The sequence below is a fragment of the Macaca thibetana genome, chromosome 10 (assembly GCF_024542745.1).
Source record: "Macaca thibetana thibetana isolate TM-01 chromosome 10, ASM2454274v1, whole genome shotgun sequence".
In the NCBI taxonomy this organism is placed as follows: Eukaryota; Metazoa; Chordata; class Mammalia; order Primates; family Cercopithecidae; genus Macaca; species Macaca thibetana.
Genome location: NC_065587.1, coordinates 58,436,225 through 58,459,395, shown reverse-complemented (window position 1 = coordinate 58,459,395; position 23,171 = coordinate 58,436,225). Strand labels below are relative to the sequence as shown.

Here is a 23,171-nt window from a genome sequence, read left to right as displayed (position 1 = left end):
AACAGCAATACAAAGACAAACAGCAATGTGACAGGCCTGTGAGGGGGTGTCCGCTGCCTGCCTCTTTTCACTTAGTCTATAAGCTGCTCTCTAAGAATATCAACAGAAATACTAAAGTCTGTATGTCATGGAAAATTTCACAGATCCAGGCTACCTTGGAGGGGCAGTAGTCACTCAACCCAACTGAGCTGTCAAGGGCATCATTTAGAATAGGTTTGCCACAGAAGCCTTCTTGCTGCAGGCTAAAGCTCCAACCAATAACTAAGCCAGTGCTAATGGGGTCAGCTTGGAGATGGATCCATGGCTATATTCATCTCATTTAACAGGGTTACAGCAGGCTATGTCTGGAATGGACTAAAAGATCCACAAGGCCAGGCATGGTGGCTCACGCCTGTAATCCCAGCACTTTAGGAGGTGGAGGCAAGAGGACTGTTTTGAGTCTGGGAGTTCAGGACCAGTCTAGGCAACATACGAGCTCCCCTCTTTACAAAAAATTAAAAAAAAAAAAAATTAGCCAGGCATGGTGGTGTGCACCCGTAGCCCCAGCTACTTGGGAGGCTGAGGTGGACGGATCACTTGAACCTGGGAGTTCAAGGCTACAGTGAGCTGTGATCATGCCACTGTGCTCCAGCCTGAGTGACAAGAGTGAGACCCTGTCTCTTAAAAAAAAAAAAAAAAAAAAAAAAAAAAAAAGGCTGGGCGCGGTGGCTCAAGCCTGTAATCCCAGCACTTTGGGAGGCCGAGACGGGCGGATCATGAGGTCAGGAGATCGAGACCATCCTGGCTAACACGGTGAAACCCCGTCTCTACTAAAAAATACAAAAAAAAAGAACTAGCCGGGCGAGGTGGCGGGCACCTGTAGTCCCAGCTACTCCGGAGGCTGAGGCAGGAGAATGGCGAGAACCCGGGAGGCAGAGCTTGCAGTGAGCTGAGATCCGGCCACTGCACTCCAGCCTGGGCGACAGAGTGAGACTCCGTCTCAAAAAAAAAAAAATATTCACAAAACCTCAGTCAACGAACAGTCATGTGTTTCTTAACAAAGAAAATGGTTGCAGCCCTACAGCTCATACTGAACCAAGGCATGCAGGTGAAGTGAAGAGGGCTTCCTGACACAATATCCCTGAAAAGTGAACACTAGACAGACTGGCTTTCTGAAAATGGCTGAGTATCTGAGAAGCTGTCACCTGGTAAGACATGTTGTGTGTGCTTGGTTATACTGTGATGAGGGCTAAGATTAGAAAGGGGTGGTCAGATGTGCTACCTAGACGAGGACAGGTCTAAGACTAAGCTCATGGAATAGGTAGCAGCCAGGCAGGGGCAGGATCTGTTGACTCTGGAGGGTGCCAAGGAGGATGGGCCCATGAGGCATCTGTCCAACCTCATCTAAGTTGACTCCAACGTAACCATCCAACTAAACTGATCTGGCCCTATGCAGAGTTTGCATTTATGGCTTAGGATTAGTCTCTTAGCACTGAGAAGAGAGGCTGTTTCTTCTCTTGTCTTTATAGCATTATCTGCTAAACTCATCCTGTACAATGAGATGAAATGTCTTTTTTTTTTTTTTTTTTTTTTTTTTTGAGACGGAGTCTTGCTCTGTCGCCCAAGCTGGAGTGCAGTGGCGCGATCCTGGCTCACTGCAAGCTCCGCCTCCGGGGTTCACGCCATTCTCCTGCCCCAGCCTCCCGAGTAGCTGGGACTACAGGCGCCCGCCACTGCGCCCGGCTCATTTTTTGTATTTTTAGTAGAGACGGGGTTTCACCGTGGTCTCGATCTCCTGACCTTGTGATCCACCCACCTCGGCCTCCCAAAGTGCTGGGATTACAGGCGTGAGCCACCGCGCCCGGCCCTGTGCTTAGTTTTTTAAATGCCAATGGAGTAAAAGATACATACTAGGAATATATAGGTTATCTAGAATGACCTTATAATTCTGCACATATATGAAATACTGAAACTTAGCGTTTCCCACCATTTATTTACTCCTTCATTCAAGGTACCTACTATGTGCCAGGCATTGGGACTATTAGAGGCAGTCCCATATCTGACAGCATGGACAAGCAAGGGAGGAAGATATACACCAAACAGGTTCTTTGTGGCCTGAATATTCCTCAGTAATATAATATTTGCAGTATTATTGTGAGCCATATATTCATCTGGTGGAAATTCCAACGGGGCAGTGGTGAAGCTCTACTTTTTGAGATGAATGTGTAACAGAATGATGGAGTTTTGCAGGAACATGCCGAGCTTAGAGTGGCTGAACTCATCCTTCCTGGGGGAAACTGATCCAGAAGGGAACGCCTTTAGAGAAATACACACCATGCTTGAACACGCCAATGAGAAGGGACTTATCGGCTTCAGCATCCCACCAATCCACTGGGATCTCCATGTAGTCGATGTCGGGCAGAGGCACATCCAGCTCCCTAGGGAAGGAAGGGCGTAGACTCAAAACAACACAAAAGCTACTGGCCCAACCCTGGTATTGGGCCACAGTCCTAGTGGCATGCTGAGATGCTAAGGTAACAATAAACAATAAAGAGTTAGGAAGGCTGTGGGTCATCGTTTCTGAACCAGAGCTTTGCATGAGAATCACTTAGGGAGTGATTTAAGCATAAGTACTTGATTTCCAGGCTCCACCTTTGACAGCCTGACACAGTCTTGAAGCACCTCTTGGAGAACCCAATGTCAGTTGGTCCAGGGTGGCATTTTGGGATCCACATGTATGGAGTTCTAATGTGCACCTTATGTGAACCATAGCAAAGGCCATTGATATATTGGACATCTGAAGGTAGAGCTTCCCCAACAGTTGAATTCATACATGATTGAATGTTTAAAATAGTACCCAAATCATCGTGGCTCAGTATGTTGCCGCAACAAGTAGAGATCTTACGTACCATTTAAGAATAAGAGTCCACTCTGGAACAAGTGGGTATATCAGGAGGCCTTTCAGAGGGTAAGTGCCATAACAGGTGGCACCTCCTGGCAGTGGTCTATTAGATTAAAAATGATCAAAAACTGCATTGCTCCTGGCCAAAGGGATGCACATAACTCACCCTAGGCCAGACATGCAGGTGTTAGCCCCTCTCTGAGTTTCTGTCTGTGTTTTGAGAGCTCATATAAACCCTAAGTTCACTGTCCTCATTCATCTGAGTACAGTCCTCGCTCTTTAAGGCTTTGGGGTTTAGGGAATAGCATGCACCTGGATGGCTTCTCCCTCCCTCTCCAGCTGCCTCCGAAGTTTCTTCTTCCATCAGGCTCTTACTGTGACACAGGACTGAATGCTCCCTACCAGGCCCAGCTTCCTCTGTAGGGATAGTGTTTCCTGATCCCCACCTTTCCAGGGATCCATGGCTCTGCCTGCACAGTGCCATGGCTGAATGACTTCTCTGGGATGAACTGCTGTTCATGTCTCATGGCAACTTCTCCACAAGAAGGTATTCAACCTTAACAGGAGCAGTAAGAGACAGAGGAATGCAGAGGAAGGAAGAGGGTGGGCAGCGGATTTACTCTCTCTGTGTTCTACCTAGCTACCACCTATGACTTCCTACACATGACAGCGGTCAGTTCAGACTACTTCTGCCAGGTAACACCTGATGGAAATTATCAGGCGGAATTCTGCTGCATTTATATGACTCAAATTGAACCTGTCTATCAAACACACAACCTCCCCATCCCTGCTGGAAATTACAACAGTGACTCTGAAAGGCATAAAAAGTGACAACAGTTGCTGAGAAGCCTGGCTCTGATTACAAGCTGCCCCATGGGTAGGGTTGTCTATGTCCCTCCGTCTTACTTTAGAGCTCCTATGAACTCTAGAGACACTAGCATTGCTCAAAGGAAAGCAAGAGAAAGAAGAAAACATGGCCCCAGGTAATCTCAACACAAAATCGGAATATCAGCACTCCTGGTATTCTCTAGGAATGACAGGTGTGCACAGGGCTAGCAAACTGCACCTGGTGGCCCCATTTACAAACTGGGTCTTTCTGACAGCTTTATTAAGGGCCAGCTGAGAACCTGGTAGCCTCACTCTTGGAAATCTTGGGATACTCCCACAGGATTCTATAGCTTTCAAAACACTAATTTGCAAAACTAACATGCAACAAATCAAATAGGCCGCACATATTCATATGATCAGCAAGTAAAAGAAATACGTATATGAGTACTATCGCTAAGAATGGGATGGTGGGTAAAACTTCCAGTCTATACATGTCAGATCAGTAACTGACACTCATTCTACAGTAAATGACTGTTTTAAAAGAAAATTTACAACACTTTCGAGGGAAATAAAATGAACTAACTCACCAAAAGCTAGGTTTCTAAGAAATGGTTTTCTCCTTTATTTTATTTGTAGATGACCTGATGAATTGTCCTTATTCTACTTGCCTGTTCTCCCATCTGGGTCACTGGTCCTGGGCAGGGGGCAGGAGGAACATGGGCCTCTTTAAGCACAGGCAAGTTTGGCCAGCTCCATGAATAGGCATTTTATGTCAATTCTTTAATGTTGACATGTTAAGTTTGATTTGCTTTACCTGGCAGGAGTTCCTTCAAATGCTTTCTCAGCTGCTTCTCCCAGTATTTCAGCTTTTAGGTAGTACAGCATCCGGACTCGCAAAAGTACTCTATGAAAGTTGAACACATTAATGCAAACAAATTAGAACCCATAACTATCTGTGAACCACATGCCCAAGTTAACACTGGGAAATTCTGGACATTCCCATGTAGTTAATATTTTATGAAGTAATAGAAGAGAAGGCACTAGAGAAACAAAACATTATGGCAGACATTATTATGCTCATTCCCATTTTACAAAAAAAAATGACTACATCAGTTATCTGTTAGATCATCCTGTGAGCCACAGGGGGCAGCAGGAACAGACAGCGCTTCTCATCTTTAAGAGTACTCACCCCTTCCATGTGGCCACAGTGACCTGTTAGGCAGAGGTGGCTTCTGAAAGGCCAGGTACTGAAGAGTGAGTAGGGTGAACAGTGGTGCTTTCAAACAGTTTCACTTGTACACAGTTAAATGAACAAATGAATAAAGGCAAGTGTCTATTTTTCATGGCAATATGTCTTCTCTTCTGAGGTGCTCAATTCATTTTTATTCTGTATGGACCACAATCAGGCTCCACGGGAATGCATCAAACATGTCTCAGACAAAGCAATTAAGCAAGTATTTGTCGGGCAACTACTATATGCTCTGCATCTTGCCGGATGCTATAGGTATGTAACAAAAGTAATGCCTTTCGCCATCGGAGGACCCTTGCCCACAAGCCGGTATCATGCTCTTGGGCATCCCAGCCTGCAGAGTCATGAGCCAACGCCCAGTCTGTGGTATTCTGTTATAGCAGCAGAAAATGGACTATGACAAAGGTCTCTAAGAAAGCACAATTTCTATCTATTAGATCTGGGTAGAAAGTGCCCCTGTGGGCTCAAGTTGTAAGTGGAAACACAAAGTCAGAACTTATAGATTGCAGAGAACCCTTATTATCTCTGGTATACCATTTCTCATCTCAGCTGTCAATCAACTCAAATAATTCTGAGAGTATTTATTATTATTATTATTATTTTTTGAGATGGAGTTTTGCTCTTGTCGCCTAGGCTGGAGTGCAATGGTGCAATCTTGGTTCACTGCAACCTCCCACTCCCGGCTTCAAGCTGTTCTCCTGCCTTAGCCTCCCGAGTAGCTGGGATTACAAGTGCCCGCCACCACATCTGGCTAATTTTTTACATTTTTAGTAGAGATGTGGTTTCACCATGTTGGCCAGGCTGGTCCTGAACTCCTGACCTCAGATGATTCACCCGTCCCGGCCTCCCAAAGTGCTGGGATTATAGGCGTGAGCCACCGCACCCAACCTGTTTGTTTGTTTGTTTATTTTTAAAGCCCAGAGAATAAGAACTCTTAGGAATTTACAACCACTGCCAATCCTTAATTTGTAGATGGTCATAGCTGACAGCCTCCTTAGTAAAAACTGGAATAGAATGTCAGAGTCCTGCCTGCTGAGACTTAGCTCAATTAAAGTAGGGCTTTCCTGAAAATGTCTGTCTCCTTAAGACAGGGAGAGCTGTTTCCATTTCCATAAAGAAAAACAAATGTGTTGATGTCCGACAATATCTGCAGCATGAGAGAACAGAATTTAAAGCCAATAGTATTCAATTCTCCTCCAAATGGAAGGGAAATCAATTCAGAGGATGGATGGACAATTCCTTCTAGCCAGCCCCTCCTCCCAGCTGGCATCTGAACTCAAAGGGACACACAGCTGCAGCAGTTTTGTAACGCCCTTGGTTTAGCCAAAGAAAACAATCCATTAATATTTTGGATGGCGACATATCCTTTTTTTCTTTTTAAAAGTATTTTACTGATGTGAAATATACTTCCATAACGTGCACAATGCAAAAATGTATAGCTTAAAGAATTCCTACAAACAAAACATACATGTGTATTCAGCATCCAGATCAGGAAGCAGACTATTTTCCCTTAAGTCCCCTTGGTATTCCCTTCCAGTTACTATCCCACCCCCAGTGGATAACCATTATCCTGTCTGCTTTTAGCTTGGATTTGAAACAGTGCTTTTTCACTTTTTAAAAGTTCTTTAGATGATAATTTCATGGCTAAAATAATAATCGTGCTAATAATAACAACACATTGAGTGCTTACTGCTGTCTCTGAAGAGCTTGTACTTTTGTGTACAATAGTTTTTATTACAGTATTGGGCATGAGACTTATCTTCAAGTATTTGAGGTGATCAAGGGAAAGGATTAAACTTTATCTGTAAAAGAAAAAAAAAAACAACACCACACAACCCAACAACTGCAGAATCATTAAGAAGATGTTACAGGGAGATGGGAAAACCCAAGCAAAAGCTCTTAACCTATAAGGTAATAAATTCTTGATTATCAGAGGTGTGCAACTGGAGGCCCTCACACTGCCTACCAGGAATTCTGGGAAGATAACTCTTGCATGACTTTGACACGAATTAGATCGTTTCCAAGGGTCAGATATATTGCACAGTGGTGCAAATATCCATATGCAAACTTGCCACTGTTTTGTCGCTGAATGCCCTAAGTCCCCAAGACTAAACTACATGTGAACAAAGTTTCATTTTCTTTTTTTTTTTTTTTTTTTTTTTTTTTGAGACGGAGTCTCGCTCTGTCGCCCAGGCTGGAGTGCAGTGGCCGGATCTCAGCTCACTGCAAGCTCCACCTCCCGGGTTTTACGCCATTCTCCTGCTTCAGCCTCCGGAGTAGCTGGGACTACAGGCGCCCGCCACCTCGCCCGGCTAGTTTTTTTTTGTATTTTTTTAGTAGAGACGGGGTTTCACTGTGTTAGCCGGGATGGTCTCGATCTCCTGACCTCGTGATCCGCCCGTCTCGGCCTCCCAAAGTGCTGGGATTACAGGCTTGAGCCACCGCGCCCAGCCCAAAGTTTCATTTTCAATCACTGTTTTCTTTTTGCTGCCCCCAGCTGTTAGCCTACAGACACAAAGCATACTACCTCAAATGCATGCCTATCAAATAACTGAAGGCCATGAATGGCAACAGCAAACTGGAAGAGGAGGCTAAGAGTGGCAGCGACTAAGGCCACAATGTTCTGCCCTTGTTAATGTGACCTCAGGGGCAGAGGATGAACTGACTGGTTTTTGAGAGTCAAAACAGAAAAATCCTCAGGGGTATATACAATGCGATGGCAGAGGGGCCAGGTTCTGTGGGAGAGCAGAGGTACTGTTAAAGGAGTTACAGGACCTGTAACATGAATTCTGACCCAGCTGAGACCACAGATAACGCATCCTGTCTTTCTAGACCTTGCATGGAAGCAGCACAAGAGCATGAAGCGGTCTCCCTGTGACGTTCCCAGGAATCGAAGCAGTCTGAGCCGGGCTGCCAACAGGGTATGGGAGGAGGGACACTCACTTGTTGCAGTGCTGTTTGAGATGTTTCTTATAGCCGTCATCATGCAAGACCACCTCGGGGTTGCAGGTGGCCAGCCAATCTGCATCCTTTAGCTCTGGGATTAGCAGCTGGTTCTTCGTCTTCTTCCCCTTCCTCCCTCTAGGGACTGGGGCAGACAAGCCTGAAACAGAAAGAGAGCATAGGGCAAGTGGATAGCCAGGGGGGGTTAAACACGAGTTTTAGAACAGAGCTGGACTGGGGTTTGTTAGAACAGAGTTGGGCTGTGGTCTGGATAGCAGACCCTACTCCTTAGCCCATAGGTGGTGGTGGTGGGAAGGCCATGCACTTGGTCTCCTCCTTAGTAAACAAACTCCAGGACCACTTAGTCTGTCAGTAAGAATCCAAGTACCCTGTGAGGATTAAGAAAGGTATAACATAACCTGTGCCCTTTGGGAACTACAACCTGGCTGGGAGAAAAGGAGTAATTGACTTGAAACTTCAAGGGGAGCCTTAACCAAGGACAGGGAAGAAGGAGTGTGGCACAAGAAAAGGCACAGACAGAGGTGGGACACGGACAGGATGGTGAAATGCAGAAGGCAAGTCAGAGAGCACTGGGTGTGCATCCCTAATTCAGAGGGGGATCCCATGTGAGATTCAGGTTAGTGGGTAGGACCGGATGTGGGAAACTTTAAGAGGGCCCAGTTGTACTTAAACAAAATATCACAGGTAACACTGGGAGATTCTGAGGCAGAACTGAAAGCAACATCTTTTCCCACTGGTAACATTCTGAAAAACACCTGAGAAAGAGAAGTCTCCCAAAGCACAGCCACACGGCCCCGCAGAGAAGAGGGAATGAAGTGCATGGGAATCTGTGCTTCTTAGGTGTGGCCCTGCCACCTCTCACCTGAGTGGTTCTGGAGGGTCTGGGCTTGCCCGTCTTTGGTAGGTGTGATCAGTTCCCAAATGAAACTCTTGATCTTCTCGTCCCCCTTATAATGCTTGACACAGTACACCAGGAGGGCACGGCAAATCATCTCCATGTCCTTCTCGTTCAGATGCCATTTGAATCGGCCATGAGTCAGGATGTCCTTCCACCGGCCCCAGCTGACAGTGGACATACAGACAGGTGTTGGAGGGAGGATGGGCCAGGCCATGCATGCAGCTTCCCCACAGGAGAAGAAACAAGAGCCATACATGCTTTTGTTCTCTGTAGGTCTGTTAATCATCCCAAGGGCTTTGTCCTGAAAGGCCTTTGAGGACCACCTGACTGTAGCACACTAAATATCACTAAGGTGGATGTTGGACACTGAGAACTTCATATGGCCACTACAATGTTAAACACGGAGGGACCAAAATACTGGGAGCAGGGAATAAATTTGGAATTAAAGAGTCCAGCAGCATTATTCAAAAGCAATGATGAGCTCACAGAAGCTGAACCTTTGATTTCTACCAGAGTCAAAGCCCCGCACGAATCATGCCTTGACTATAACATCTGTTGTGTGGACTCCTCATATATCCTTGGGGGATGGGGGGAAGCAGGAAATCAGTACCAGACAGCAAATTAGTACCAGAGATTTGCTGTGACAGGCATATGAGAAAACCATGGCATGTCTGCATTGTGGTTGCAGAGCATATGGTGACTGAGGGATTCTGGGCAGAAGGCATGGTTCTCTCTTGCTCCAACAGATCCCCCTCTGCCCTATAATCCCAAAGGTGACTGGAGAGACATCCTAGACAAACCTTGGGGACTGAAAAACAGAGAGGAACAAACAACAACAACAACAACAACAAAACCAAGCAGAGCCAATACCCACCCAAAGATGAGCAGGTTCTTCTCTACCCGGAAGCACTCCGCTCGGAGGTAGCGCCTGGCTTTGTCATTGAGGCGCCTGGATCTCGTAGGCCTTTCATCTGAGTCGCTGTCTAACTCTGAAAACTCCATGAGCTCGTCTTCCTCAAACGAGTTGTAGTGTTTGGTCTGCTTTCTCACGCGAGGTCGGTCAATCACTAAGCTTTCCTAGAAATGGAGAGGACTACTGGGAAGAAAGTCCTCTTTTCTCTACTCCTATCACAATGCATAAGTGTATCCCCAGGACACATTTGGGATAGAACCATGCCCGTCTCATCCTCCAGCACTTCAAGGGGAGCCTTAACCAAGGACAGGGAAGAAGGAGTGTGGCACAAGAAAAGGCACAGACAGAGGTGGGACACGGACAGGATGGTGAAATGCAGAAGGCAAGTCTGCATTTGAAGGGCTCTTCCCAGCACACCTGCTGTCTCCATGACCACAGGACAAGCAGACAGGATTCTCTGGGACTTGCTCAAGTTGGCGTGCTCCCTGACCCCCAGTGCTACTTGTCACCATCTGTTCTTTCTGTAGTCATTCTACCCGGGGTGTGGGCAGGCAAGGCCCCCCCAGTGACCAAAGTGGTGGTCAGCTCTTGCTAAGAAAGCCTGGAGTGGTGAAGACCCAGCTGTTCTGCCCAGCATGCAGAGAGCAGTCTGCACTCTGGAGACAAGACAAGCCAGAGAATTCCATCTGCTCAGCAACTTTCTGAAGACAAACGCATATTTATCTGCCTTCGACTGGTTCTATCCACTAACCCTTTGCCTTTCACCGAAAATACCATCTCCAGCTCAGGAGCCTCGGTCATTCTGATGGCTCCCCTGGCCATGTGTCTTCTATAGTCTCCATTGCTTCCTGCTCCTCACTCCTTCCCCCTATACCTCTTTCCTAAGCCAGGCTAACTTCCTGAGTACTCCACACAGCCCAGATAACAAATGTCCAGTGTTATCCCTGCTTTGATCACTGTGCTTCCCAACAAAGAAGGCTCCAATTGCTTCTGCCTGGCTACAGAGCCACCGTGCTTTCTTCCCCGGCTTGGACCCAATGTCCTGCACACACAGTAGTTTCTTGATTGTGACACTGTGAAACACTTAGAACAGGTTACTAAAGGGGACTGTAGGATCTTCTTAAACGAAGAAAATCAGCATTTCTATTTATAGGAGAAAAGAGGGTGGATTAAGCAACCTGTGGTGGTTCTGGTTGGGTGCTGGTTACTGAATTAGCTAGCTACAAGGAGGGACTGTCTCCTGGGTCTGTGGAACCATGAGAGTTCAATACTTACCTGAGAAGACACTCATCCTGAAGTGAGGTGACAGGGTCAGAGATGAAGGAAGGGAAACCAACATTTAACAGGTGCCTCACAGTGGGCTGGGCACTGGTGCCAGTTATATCCACAAATGCTACCTTGTAACCCCACAGTGTGGGCCTCACCAACTCCTCTTCTACTAATCTCAGTGGGGGTCAAGTACTTCATCCAAAGGCATACTCTGGTTTCACTCCAAAGTCCATTCTCTTTCTCATGTTTAGAATTAAGAAAACAAGAGACACTGAAAGAATGGAGGTAAAGCCAACAAACTTTTGTCATGCTTTTTCCTTCTTCCTATTATGTGTGAAGTTTCTCTCACAGGAAGTGTTGAAATAGAAATAAAATAGTCACATGCAAGGGACAGAATGTTGGCTTGAGACAGAGGCCTGAACTTGACCCTGTGTCCGGTTCCAGTTCTAATTGCCTTCATCTAATTTCCCAGGTGCCCAACAGACTGAATGGCCATTTAAAAATGACAACAGTTAAGATTTACTGAGTGTTGTCTATGCGCCAGGCATATTTTAAGTATGGTACAAGTATCATTTAAGAACCAAGACTCAAGAGTAAATAATGACTTGAGCTGTGTAGGAATTTACTATCATGTATGACATAAGTGAATGTTCCATGGAATAAAATATTATTATGCTGTACCTTTTCATTCTTTGCTTCAGTGTCCAGTTCAGCTATTTTAGCCCATTTCTGCCAAAAGTTAGGATCATCTAAGGAAATATCTGTTCTGTTTCCTGAAGCCACAAAGCTAGCCTGTGAAGAAGACAAGAATTAATAAACTGTGCTTGAACACAGTACAAACTAATAAAACACCAGTGTTACTTCAAATACAGGAGAAACCTAAGTCTATTATCTATTTGCATTCAAAATCAAACCCTTAACAGGGCTTCCAAAATGAATGGGAAAATCTCAAGGTTATTCTTTTTTTTTTTTCCTTTTATTTTAAAGATTGGGTGAGCAAATTACAATTTCAACTGAAAGGATCATTTTTTTTGGAGCTTAAGCTTGGTAGCAGGAAGGCAAACCCTGGAAGACAATGGCAAGGTGCCACTTGGTGTCTAGTTCCCTATGAAAGAGTTAACTCTTAAAACTTTTCTAGATTTTTTTTCAGTGCAACAGTTACCAAATGTCTGCTATGGAAAAGGTACTGGGCTGGGCAGTATGAGGTGTAGAGACAAGGGATCGTTCACCCATATTCTCCTTATAAAACACATAACATCCCACTAAAAAACTTCCAGGTGTCACCAAACAGGAGATTTAATCAAACAGGTCACAAAGCTCTCACAGGACTCAGCAGTGGCTGTGGCTACGGAAACCTGAGAGTGATCTAAGTTTTAAATCCAGTGGCCTCAACAGCGGAGAAAAGAGGCACCCAGACTAGAAGCTGGGAATTTTAAGTAAAATCTCTTTCCCATTAAATAAACAAACTAATTGCTTGAGTTTGGGGAATGGAGTGTTCACTGGAGCTTCCACTCTCTATCGGTGATCAAGAAGTGGTCTATAAGGAAATCAAGATGTCCACTGGAAGGTTTCAGAGCAGTCCTTGCAAATAGAGCCAACTGGGAATAGGAGTGTTTATTCTGTCTGTTAAAGATCAGCTCTCAAAGATGAGGAGTGGTATTTTCTTTGTATAGCCCCTGACTCCCTATTCAGACTGACTTCCTCCTCTAAGGATCTATATCTTTAGATAGGCACACAGACTAAATCTGCAGCCAATTTCTAGGATTTGCATTCAGAGAAAGGGAAGCCCTGCTAATGGGTTTCAGAGAATAAACATTTTTTTTTCTCTCCCACCCCCAACAGCTCTGGGGAGAAGGCCCTGTACCTTGGCAAAAGTGGACCCTTTCCCCTCAGACTGGATGGTGATGGTGTGCGTTCTCCTCTGCAGAATCTGGTCTATGTCTTCTTCACAGAACTTGGAACCTTCATCTTCTTCGTCCATTAAGGCTCCATAAGCACCTTTCCGGAGTAGGTCCTCCACCTCCATTTTTGAGAGCTGCTGTACCTGGACAGGTCACCAAAGGCTACTCACAAAGTGGAAAATGTATAGAAGAAAAACAGCCTCAAATCTGGTTTTTGTGGTTCAGTGCATAGTTCCTCCACGAACTGCATGTCAGAAGAACAAAGGACGTGGGCAACAAACTTCAGCTAGTGAAAACCCAGATGCGATACTCTGGGGAGGGCAGGCAGACAGTCCTCTATAGGCAGCTCTGAAATAAAGCCAAGCACATGATCCAAGGTCCCTAACATTCTTCAGGACGTTGGTTATTATCAAATGTCACAAGCCACTACAACTATGCACCATTGAAGATGGTATTTTTGACATCTTTATATTTTAGTTAAAGCCTGTATCTTTAAAAACTTCCAGATGTACCAAACAAGCAGAACAATGATTTATTCATTATTAAATAAATACATATATTAGTATTGTAAATGATGTCATTTCTCAACTAAAAAAAAAAAAAGATCCCATGACAAATGTGATCTTCTCAACTCTTGAGGAAAACAGGAAATGGGATTCCAAACACCCTTTTCTGGTTCTAATTAAGAATCTGGTTCTCTTTATATCAATCACAAGAGAGAATTCCATGACTCTCTGCATGACTAACTTGAAGTATTATACTTAGTAACATATGCATAGCTAAGAGGATATGGAACATCTGGACTAAAGACAACTCATTTAGAAAGTTTAAGCATCCAATCTTTGATGCCCTGAGCCCAGAGATTAAGGAGATATTCTGCTTTGTCTGCCTATACTTTAAGACAATTTAAGAATCTTAGCTGCAATTCTTATGCCCTCAGAGGGGGAAAAATACTTTAACTGCCTTATTTTAAGCTGCTAATTTATTCATTTGTTTACTGACCATCCCGCACTTTATGTTTCTAATACGCCGAGCACTGTTAGGGGCCGAGTACACTCTCAAAGCTCAAAGTCTGAGGTATGAGATAAGGCACAGTAACAAATTCAAGGTTTTTTTTTTTTTAAACTTTTTTTTTTTTTTTTTTAAATTATACAAATACAATGTTAAATCTACTAGCTTCTAATGGGCACAGTTAAAAACTGTTTACTGAAATGTTACACCAAGCTGGGCAATCCTACCTCATAACTGCTTCTACAGATTTTCTTTAACCACCTAGAAAACACAGAGACCTGATTCTGAATCATGCCTGGTTGTAGGGAATTACCCAATAATGATGTGAGGGCTGGCTCAATGCAGTGAAAGTGAACCCTGAAACAGCCGTAAGAGAAGCCCGCCTGGGCTGTGCGACCAATGCTCCTTAAGACTCCAGAGTAGGCCCATCACACTCACCCCATTGGTGCCGCCCTTTCGGTTGATGTCCTGAAGAACAGCCTTGTCCAGACCCAGCTTTAGGCTGGCCTTGTCAAACATCTCGCGTTCGTAGGAATTTCGAGTGATGAGGCGATACACCTTCACGGCTTTGCTCTGGCCTATGCGGTGACATCGGGCCTGAGCCTGGGAAGAAGGAGGGTCATATACATCACGTCACCATATATATAAAACGGCAGCAGCCCTGGAAATAGGGGAGTGCTTACATGTCATGTGGTGTGAGTGGCCAGCTCTCGGTCACAAGTAATGGGACTGATTTCAGAACACAGTTCATACCCAAAGGTTGACTGCCACCTCCGTGGCCATTCATTTCTTTTCCCATTGTGTACTGACTACTGTGTGCCAGGGATAAAGCAACGAGAAGGACATGGTGTCCCATCCTGTGCCCCCGCCCCGCTGTGGTCTGTGCAAGGCACCTTGTGAGTGGCACACATTCCCAGGATGCTGTCCTGTCCTCTTGGAAGATATGCTTCGGAGCTGGTAGCACTGAAAGTTTATTTTTAAAATTTTGCTACTGAAATTTTCAAACATAGACAAAAATACAGGACAGTGTAATGACCTCTTATGGACAATCTTGTTTATTTTTACCACACTCCACCCTCCCAGATTGTTACAAAGTAAATCCTAAGCATGATACTGTTTCATCCTTACATATTTCAATACACATTTCTAAAGATACAAACTCTTATAAAATATATATTATCATTTGCCACACTTAAAAACAACTGCATTTCTGCTGTGTCACTGAACAGGTACCTTTATTCCCTGTATTTTCTCTGAACTAGGAGTTCTACCTTGGAACTTGATCAGCTTAGGATTTGAGCATCTGAATATCCATCAAGAGGCACATGGTATCTGGTCATCTTTCTTTTGAATTGATGATCATTGCCTAGATCTGTTAATTCATCAGGGGCTACCCTAATGTACAGTTCATATAGGCGGGGCAAGCTATCTCTTTATGTAATCAGTTTCCAAAATCACATCCCAAAAAGTGAGCAATGAAATTTTTTTAAAAATTACTTCTTTATGGGATACAATGAAGGCATGCATTTAAATATATCTGCCATGTTTTACTGAACTGCAGTTATTATTCTTATTGCTGTTTACATTTGGCCCATAGGAGCCTCACTAAGTTGGCTCCTGAGTTCCTTCAACATGACCTACTCAAATGTGGAAAAAACGAAGATGAGAATCAACTCTGTGGTATTTGAATGGACTGAAGGTATCAGTATGAACTCATGGTTAGGTGTATATGTATATATACACACATATACATACACATACACAGATAAAGAAATAGGTACGGATATGTGTACATTCATGTTTGTATATCAAAGACTAGTAGTCTTTTGATAGTTCCCTTGCTTTCAACATATTCTACATTCCTCTTATACATTTCCTGTCCAGACCTGGCTTCAGCCATTTTGTTTCCAGGAGTCCTAGTTTCTTTTAGTGGAAATGTTTTTCCCCCAAGTAAGCAAGCAGAGGGGTGATTACTGACACCGAGAGGAAGAGGTGGCCATGCCATGTGAGTGAGCCCTGCGGGTATCACTGGACACCCAGGGCCCTTCCTTATCTTGGCCCAGAGCAGTAAGAAATGTGGCCCTTGCTCCTCTGTGAGTTAGTGGCAGAGCAAGACTGGAGCCTTGTACTTCTGCTCCTGCCGTATGATCTTGATCCTGGAGTCCAGAATTGCAAGCAATGGGTGTCCCCCATGTCTGAGGCCAGGCTGTTTGAGTTGGATTTGAAGTTACTGGACCCAGAGAAAGGGGTAAGTCTAAGCAGGAATTCTATGTTTGCGCATAAGGGGCTCACCCAGTGCCAGAATCCCTGGATAAGGAAGCCTCCATCCATACCCTGCCCACATTCTTCCCCTAACCTCATGGCTGAAAATGACACCAGAATTCCTATAATTCAGTACTAAAGTGACCCAAAGACTAAGAAGCCCAGTAAGTGCTGGGACAGAAAAGAGGCCACTGGGGCGTACAGGAAAATAGCATTAGAGCAGGGTGGATCCCAGGCACCTCCTACCACTTGGTCCACTGTGTTACAGAGGTCCTCCTTGCAATAAGAAAGCCTGAAGTTCATCTTGGTGCCCAAAATTTGCATATCCTGTGATATGGTTTGGCTGTGTCACCATCCAAATCTCAACTTGAATTTATCTCCCAGAATTCCCATGTGTTGTGGAAGGGAGCCAGCGGGGAGGTAACTGAATCACAGGGGCCAGTCTTTCTAGTGCTATTCTCGTGATAGTTAATAAGATCTGATGTCTTTATCAGGGATTCCCACTTGTGCTTCTTCCTCATTTTTCTCTTGCCACCGCCACATAAGAAGAGCCTTTCGCCTCTTGCCATGATTCTCAGGCCTCCCCAGTCATGTGAAACTGTAAGTCCAATTAAACCTTTTTTTGTTTCCAGTTTTGGATATACCTTTATCAGCAGCATGAAAATGAACAAATACAGAAAACTGGTACCAGTAGAGCGGGGCATTGCTGAAAAGATACCCAAAAATGTGGAAGTGACTTTGAAACTGGGTAACAGGCAGAGGTTGGAAGAGTAGTTTGGAAGGTTCAGAAGAAGATAAGAAAATGTGGGGAAGCTTGGAACCTCCTACAGACTTGTTGAATGGCTTTGCCCAAAATGCTGACAGAGATATGGAATGGTTTCAGAGGGTGAAAGCGCCAAACCTTGGCAGCTTCCACATGATGTTGAGCCTGAGGGTCACAGAAGTCAGGAACTGAGGTTTGGGTACCTCCACCTAGATTTCAGATGTATGCAAATGCCTGGATGTCCAGGCAAAAGTCTGCTGCAGGGGTGGGGCCCTCATAGAGAACCTTTGCTAGACCAGTGCAGAAGGGAAACGTGGGGTCAGAGCCGCCACACAGAGTCCAGGCTGAGGTGGTCTCAGATGGAGATGAGGAACTTGTTGGGAACTGGAGCAAATGTGACTTTTGTTACGTTTAAGAAATGAGACCGGTGGCATTTAGCCCCTGCCCTAGAGATTTGCAGAACTTTGAACTTAAGAAAGATGATTTAGGGTATCTGGTGGGAGAAATTTCTAAGCAGTAAAGTGTTCAAGGGGTGACCTGGGATCTGTCAAAAATATTCAGTTTTATAAGGGAAGGAAAGAATAAAAGTTTGGAAAATTTGCAGCCTACGCGATAGAAAAGAAATGTCAATTTTCTGGGAAGAAATTCAAGCCGGCTACAGAAATTTGCACAAGTAACAAGAAGCCTAATGTTAATCCCCAAGAGCATGGGGAAAATGTCTTCAGGCCATATCAGAGACCTTCATGGCAGTCCCTCCCATCACAGGCTTGGAGGCCGAAGAGGAAAAAGTGGTTTTGTGGGCTGGGCCCAGGGTCCCTGTGCTGTGTGCAGCCTAAGGACTTGTTGCCCTGTCCCAGCTGTTCCAGCTGTGGCTGAAAGGGGCCAACGCACAGCTCAGGCTGTGGTTTCAGAGGGTGAAAGCGCCAAACCTTGGCAGCTTCCACATGGTGTTGAGCCTGAGAGTCACAGAAGTCAATAATTGAGGTTTGGGAACTTCCACCTAGATTTCAGATGTATGCAAACGCCTGGATGTCCAGGCAAAAGTTTGCTGCAGGGGCGGGGCTGTCATGGAGAACCTCTGCTAGAGCAGTGCAGAAGGGAAATGTGGGGTTGGAGCCCCCACACAGAGTCCCTACTGGGTCACTGGCTAGTGGGCTGTGAGAAGAGGGCTACCATCCTCCAGGCCCCAGAACTGCAGATCCACTGACAGTTTGCACTGTGTGCCTGGAAAAGCTACAGACACTCAATGCCAGCCCATGAAAACTGCTGGGAGGGAGGCTGTACCCTGCAAAGGCACAGAGGTGGAGCTGCACAAGACAACGAGAACCCACCTCTTGCATCAGCATGACCTGAATGAGAGACCTGAAGTCAAAGGAGATCATTTTGGAGCCTTAAAATTTGACTGCTCTGGTGGATATCAGACTTGCATGGGCCCCCTTTGTTTTGGCCAATTAATCCCATTTGGAATGGCTGTATTTACCCAATAACTGTATCCAAATCATATCTAGGAAGTAACTAGCTTGCTTTTGATTTTACAGGCTCATAGGCAGAAGGGACTTGCCTTGTCTCAGATGAGACTTTGGACAGCAGACTTCTGGGTTAATGCTGAATGAGTTAAGACTTTGGGGGACTGTTGGGAAGGCATAATTGGTTTTGAAATGTGAAGACATGAGATTTGGAGGGGCCAGGGGCAGAGCGATATGGTTTGGCTGTGTCCCCATCCAAATATCAACTTGAATTGTATCTCCCAGAATTCCCACATTGTGGGAGGGACCCGGGGGGGAGGTAATTCAATCATGGGGGCTGGTCTTTTCCATGCTATTCTCACGATAGTTAATGAGTCTCATGAGATCTGATGGGCTCATCAGGGGTTTCTGCTTTTGCTTCTTCCTCATTTTCTCTTGCTGCTTCCACGTAAGAAGAGCCTTTTGCCTCCCACCATGATTCTGAGTCCTCCCCATCCATGTGGAACTGTATGTCCAATTAAACTTCTTTTTCTTCCCAGTCTCTGGTATTTCTTTATCAGCAGTGTGAAAGTGAACCAATACATCCTGGTTTACCAAGCTGTTCTTGGGGCATGAGGGAGGGCTGAACTTGTTCTCCACTGTAACTTTCTTAGACTCAACAATGCTGGTCACCTCCTGGGAGATCCAGACCCCACTGAGGAAGGATCACATAGCTGGCAGGCAAGGGTTTATGTGTGAGGCCACCAAGCATGGGCAGCAGAACAGACCCTGGGCTCTCTGTGCACAGCAGAGTCACCAGGAAGACCAGAGCAAAGGTCTTCATAGCATGGGAATAGCTAATTTTTCCTCTCTCTTGCCAGGCTGCAGGGCAAGTGGCTGAGAAACAGTCTAGTCATAGATAGGAGTAGAAAACTTACAGAAAACAATCTGGATGTCCTAGGGGTGGTCCCTGCTACTAGGGATGGTCATGGTTTCCAGGGCCTACTCAGTGGGCAAATATAGGAAGTGTTTGTGTGTGCACAGTGTATATAAACATATGCATATATAAAACAAAATACATCATGAGGTCATACTGATATTTTTAGTTCAAATTATGATTGAGGGATTTTAGTTTCATCAACCTCACATTTGTATTTCTTTAACCATGTTGAAAAACTCAATTTTCAACCACACCAATATCAGTACTCATTTGATTTGTCCCATAATATAACATTTTTAGAAAACCAATACCATTACAACTCATTTAAAACATAATTACCAAAAACATGCAAGATTTTCTCTCCCCCAGCCACTTAGGGTTATATCCTGCTAAGTATGTACAGTGTTTTAAATACACACTTCAAAGTAGGTTTCTTTTCTATAGTTGCAAGGTTAGCAATCCTCAAACTACTTTCTGTTTAATCTAGGATTCAGCAAATGAGTAAAGATACTGGCGGTAGCAAAAGTAAGGGCTTTCACTGTTGGAGAAGGAAATTATAAATAAGGAAAGGAGGAAAACTAAAATAAAATCTGTGGTGCTAGAATCAACTGGAGGTATCAGTGTTAACTCATGGTTAGGTGTACATGTGTATTTATACACACACATACATACACATAAAGGTACAGAAATAGATATGGATATGCATGTTTATGTATGCACTTGTGTGTATACACACATATACAAATGAATGCATATATTTACACATATGCATATTTATAGTCTCTCTTTCTGTGTGTATTTCAGCTACGTCCACTGGGAGGGCCTAGAAGAAACATCATTGCAGTAGCAATGAACGCACCTAACTCCTGAATCTTGATTACTAAAAACCATTCTCTATACAAAAGAGGCACAGTGTGCTAGAGAAATGGCTAACTGTAGCTAGGGCTGCGGTAGAGAAAGTATAGGATAAGTCTGAAACATATTACTGTGTCAGATGTAAGAAAGTACTCAATGAATGAGAGAGACATATGAGAATAACACTTAAAGCTTGAAGAGACTCCACTGGCTAAGTCTAGAACTATACGAACAGAACATCGAAATAAAGATAGTAACAGATTATAACTCACTACATAAAAAAAGAACCCATGTATTCATATTGACATAAATAAATGGGAGAAAAAGGGAACACTCTTCCTTATAGTAGAATGCTAACTAACCAGTTCAGAGCAACAGAAAATCACCACTTTGTAACCATCAAAGTGATGATCGATTCAGCCAAAAATAATCAATGGATGCTAAAACCAATGGATGATACTTTGATGAGGAATAGGTACAGTTCCAATTTATTTCTCCAAAATTACTTATTATTTTCAAAGGGAAAAACAGAAACTTTGTAAGTGGAGAAATCTGATAGACATCACTGTACTAAGTGATCAAAGTTACCATCATCAGACAAATGGACACCATGTTATTCCTGATGTGATATATTGAGATGGCTGTGTCAGTTCTGTGGTAGTACTAAACCTAGATCCAACCCTGAGGAAATACAGACAAATTCAAACTGAGGGACAACCTACAAAAAAAGTGGCCAGTACTCTTCAAAAGCTTGAAGGTCATAAAATAAAAAGAAAAACCGAGGAACTGATCCAGATTAATGGAGACTAAAGAGACACGACAGCTAAAGGTAATGGGTGATCCTGGATTGGATCCTGGACTGGGGAAATGACAGCTATAAAATATGTTGAAATAAATGATAAGACTTGAATATGAACTGTGGATTGGAGAACAGTATTTTTATTTCTTGATTCTGAGAACTGAACTGTGAATAAACAAGAGAAAGTCCTTGTACTGAGTGAAATACACAATGAAAGTATTTAGGGGACAAGGGGGTACAGTGCCTGCAACTTACTCTCAAATATCTCAGTCAAAAAGTGATGTCGGTATCTATACATGTACTCAGAGAAAGAAAGGGACAGAGACACAAAGGAGAGAGTGCGAAAGGGCAAAAATGATAGAGTCAATGAGGCAAACTGTAAACACAGCTGGTGAATCTGGATAAAGGGTACGCTGGAGTTGCAAAATGAAATTATATAGAAATAAAAATGTATAAACATCAAATATAGACCCTTGAAATAATCCTTTTCTGTGAGTTATATGCTATTCACTTGATACACAGCTAGATTCAATTGTTTCATTTTGCTTTTGAGTTTTAGGAATTGATGTTTCCCCCTATTAATTTAACCACACTGAAGCAGGTGGTGAAGAAAACAACTAAACTAAGCAACTTTGGCAAATAGTATTCTGATTATATACTGTAATACTAAAGCCCAAAATCCATTATAGACCAACATTATATTCTGGTAAATGTATTTTTCACAAAATATGGGTTAGCAATTCTAAAACTACTTGATGTGTATACTAGGATGAAATAAATGAGTAAATATACTGTGTTATGATAACAAGGTCCAGGCTTCATCCTGCCAGAGAAAGAAGTTACAAATAAGGAAGAGGAGGAGACTATAATGAACGCTGTGATGCCGCACTGTAATCAGAAAATTCACTATGGATGAATATATACAGAATAAATATAGCTGTGTGGTGTAAGTGCTTGTGTAAGTATGCATACATCTGCTTCCTAGCTCCATGTGCACAGAGGTTCTAGAAGCAATAACACTCCAGTAGCAGTGGGCATACCTAGTAGCCAGAGCTTGGTTTCTAAATGCTATTCTCAAGTAAAAGCAAGCAAGGATCGTTGGAGAATGGTCAATTCCAAGGCGGGGGGCAGGAAAAATGTAACATGAACTTGAACATCTCATGGTACCAGAAAGTAAGGAAGCACTCAAAAAACGATGGGAGTATGTCAAAAAAATATAGAAGCCAATGTGAAGGAGCTACCAATGGCCAAATCTGAACAACTTGAAAACAAAATAGAGTAATGGATTATAAAATAAAAGAAATATCCACAAGTCAATACTGATATAAATAAATGGGAGACAAAGGACAACTTTGTTATAATAGAACTCTTATTAATAAATGTAGAAGGAATGATGAGAATAGAAAATTACCATCAGCTAAACACCATGGTAATAATTTACTGAAAGCAAGAACCATTGATGGAAGCTAAAATTAATGGACAGAAGTAGGATGAAAACCAGGATAAGAGTCTCAAAATATTCACTCAGAAGATACTAATTTTTAGAGATAAATAGTTATTTTATGGTGGAAAAACTTGGCAGATGGCACGTTAACCAAGTAATCAGTTACATCACAAGTAATAAGATGTAGGTCATATCATGCATTCCCTGATAAAATGCACTGAGGAGGATGTAATATGATTTCTATGATAGATACTCTTGCCTAAAATGCGTAACCTCAAATCTCACCATAAGAAAACATAAGGCAAATACAAACTGAGAACTGTCCACAAAACAGCTGGTCAGTACCCTTCAAAAGTGTCAAGGTCATGAAAGATAAAGAAAGACAAAGGAATTGTTACAGACTGGAGAAGGTTAGGGAGTCCTAACTTCTAAATGGAATGTGGATACTGAGCCAAAAAAAAATATTTCTAGGAAACTGAAGGAATGAATATGAATAAGGTCTGTAGATTAGTTAAAGAGCATCATATCAATGTTGCTTTCTTGGTTTCAATCATTATACTATGGTTATATAAAATGTCAACATTAAGGGATGCTGGGTAAAGTGTACATTGGAATTCTACATAATTTTTGCAACTTTTTAAAAAGGTTAAAAAATTAATTTTGTTTTAATAATGAGGTAAAATACTTAAAAGAGTTCCAAAGTCAAATACACAAAACGGCATATTTGGAAAAACTAGTTTATTTCCCTG

At 43.5% G+C, this 23,171-nt stretch overlaps 1 protein-coding gene across 4 annotated transcripts in view; it reads right to left on the bottom strand.

Annotated features, from left to right (window-relative positions):
• Window positions 1-23,171, bottom strand: part of CHD6 (chromodomain helicase DNA binding protein 6) — an 853,354-nt gene that overhangs the window by 40,333 nt on the left and 789,850 nt on the right. For all 4 annotated transcript variants that reach the window (XM_050806430.1, XM_050806433.1, XM_050806431.1 and 1 more), the window contains 8 exons: window positions 14,353-14,517; window positions 12,867-13,046; window positions 11,684-11,794; window positions 9,695-9,897; window positions 8,785-8,984; window positions 7,902-8,061; window positions 4,524-4,613; window positions 2,314-2,417 (listed from right to left, as the gene is read on the bottom strand). In XM_050806430.1, the coding sequence (XP_050662387.1) occupies window positions 2,314-2,417; window positions 4,524-4,613; window positions 7,902-8,061; window positions 8,785-8,984; window positions 9,695-9,897; window positions 11,684-11,794; window positions 12,867-13,046; window positions 14,353-14,517 (1,213 nt within the window). The remainder of the gene's footprint in view (window positions 1-2,313; window positions 2,418-4,523; window positions 4,614-7,901; window positions 8,062-8,784; window positions 8,985-9,694; window positions 9,898-11,683; window positions 11,795-12,866; window positions 13,047-14,352; window positions 14,518-23,171) is intronic.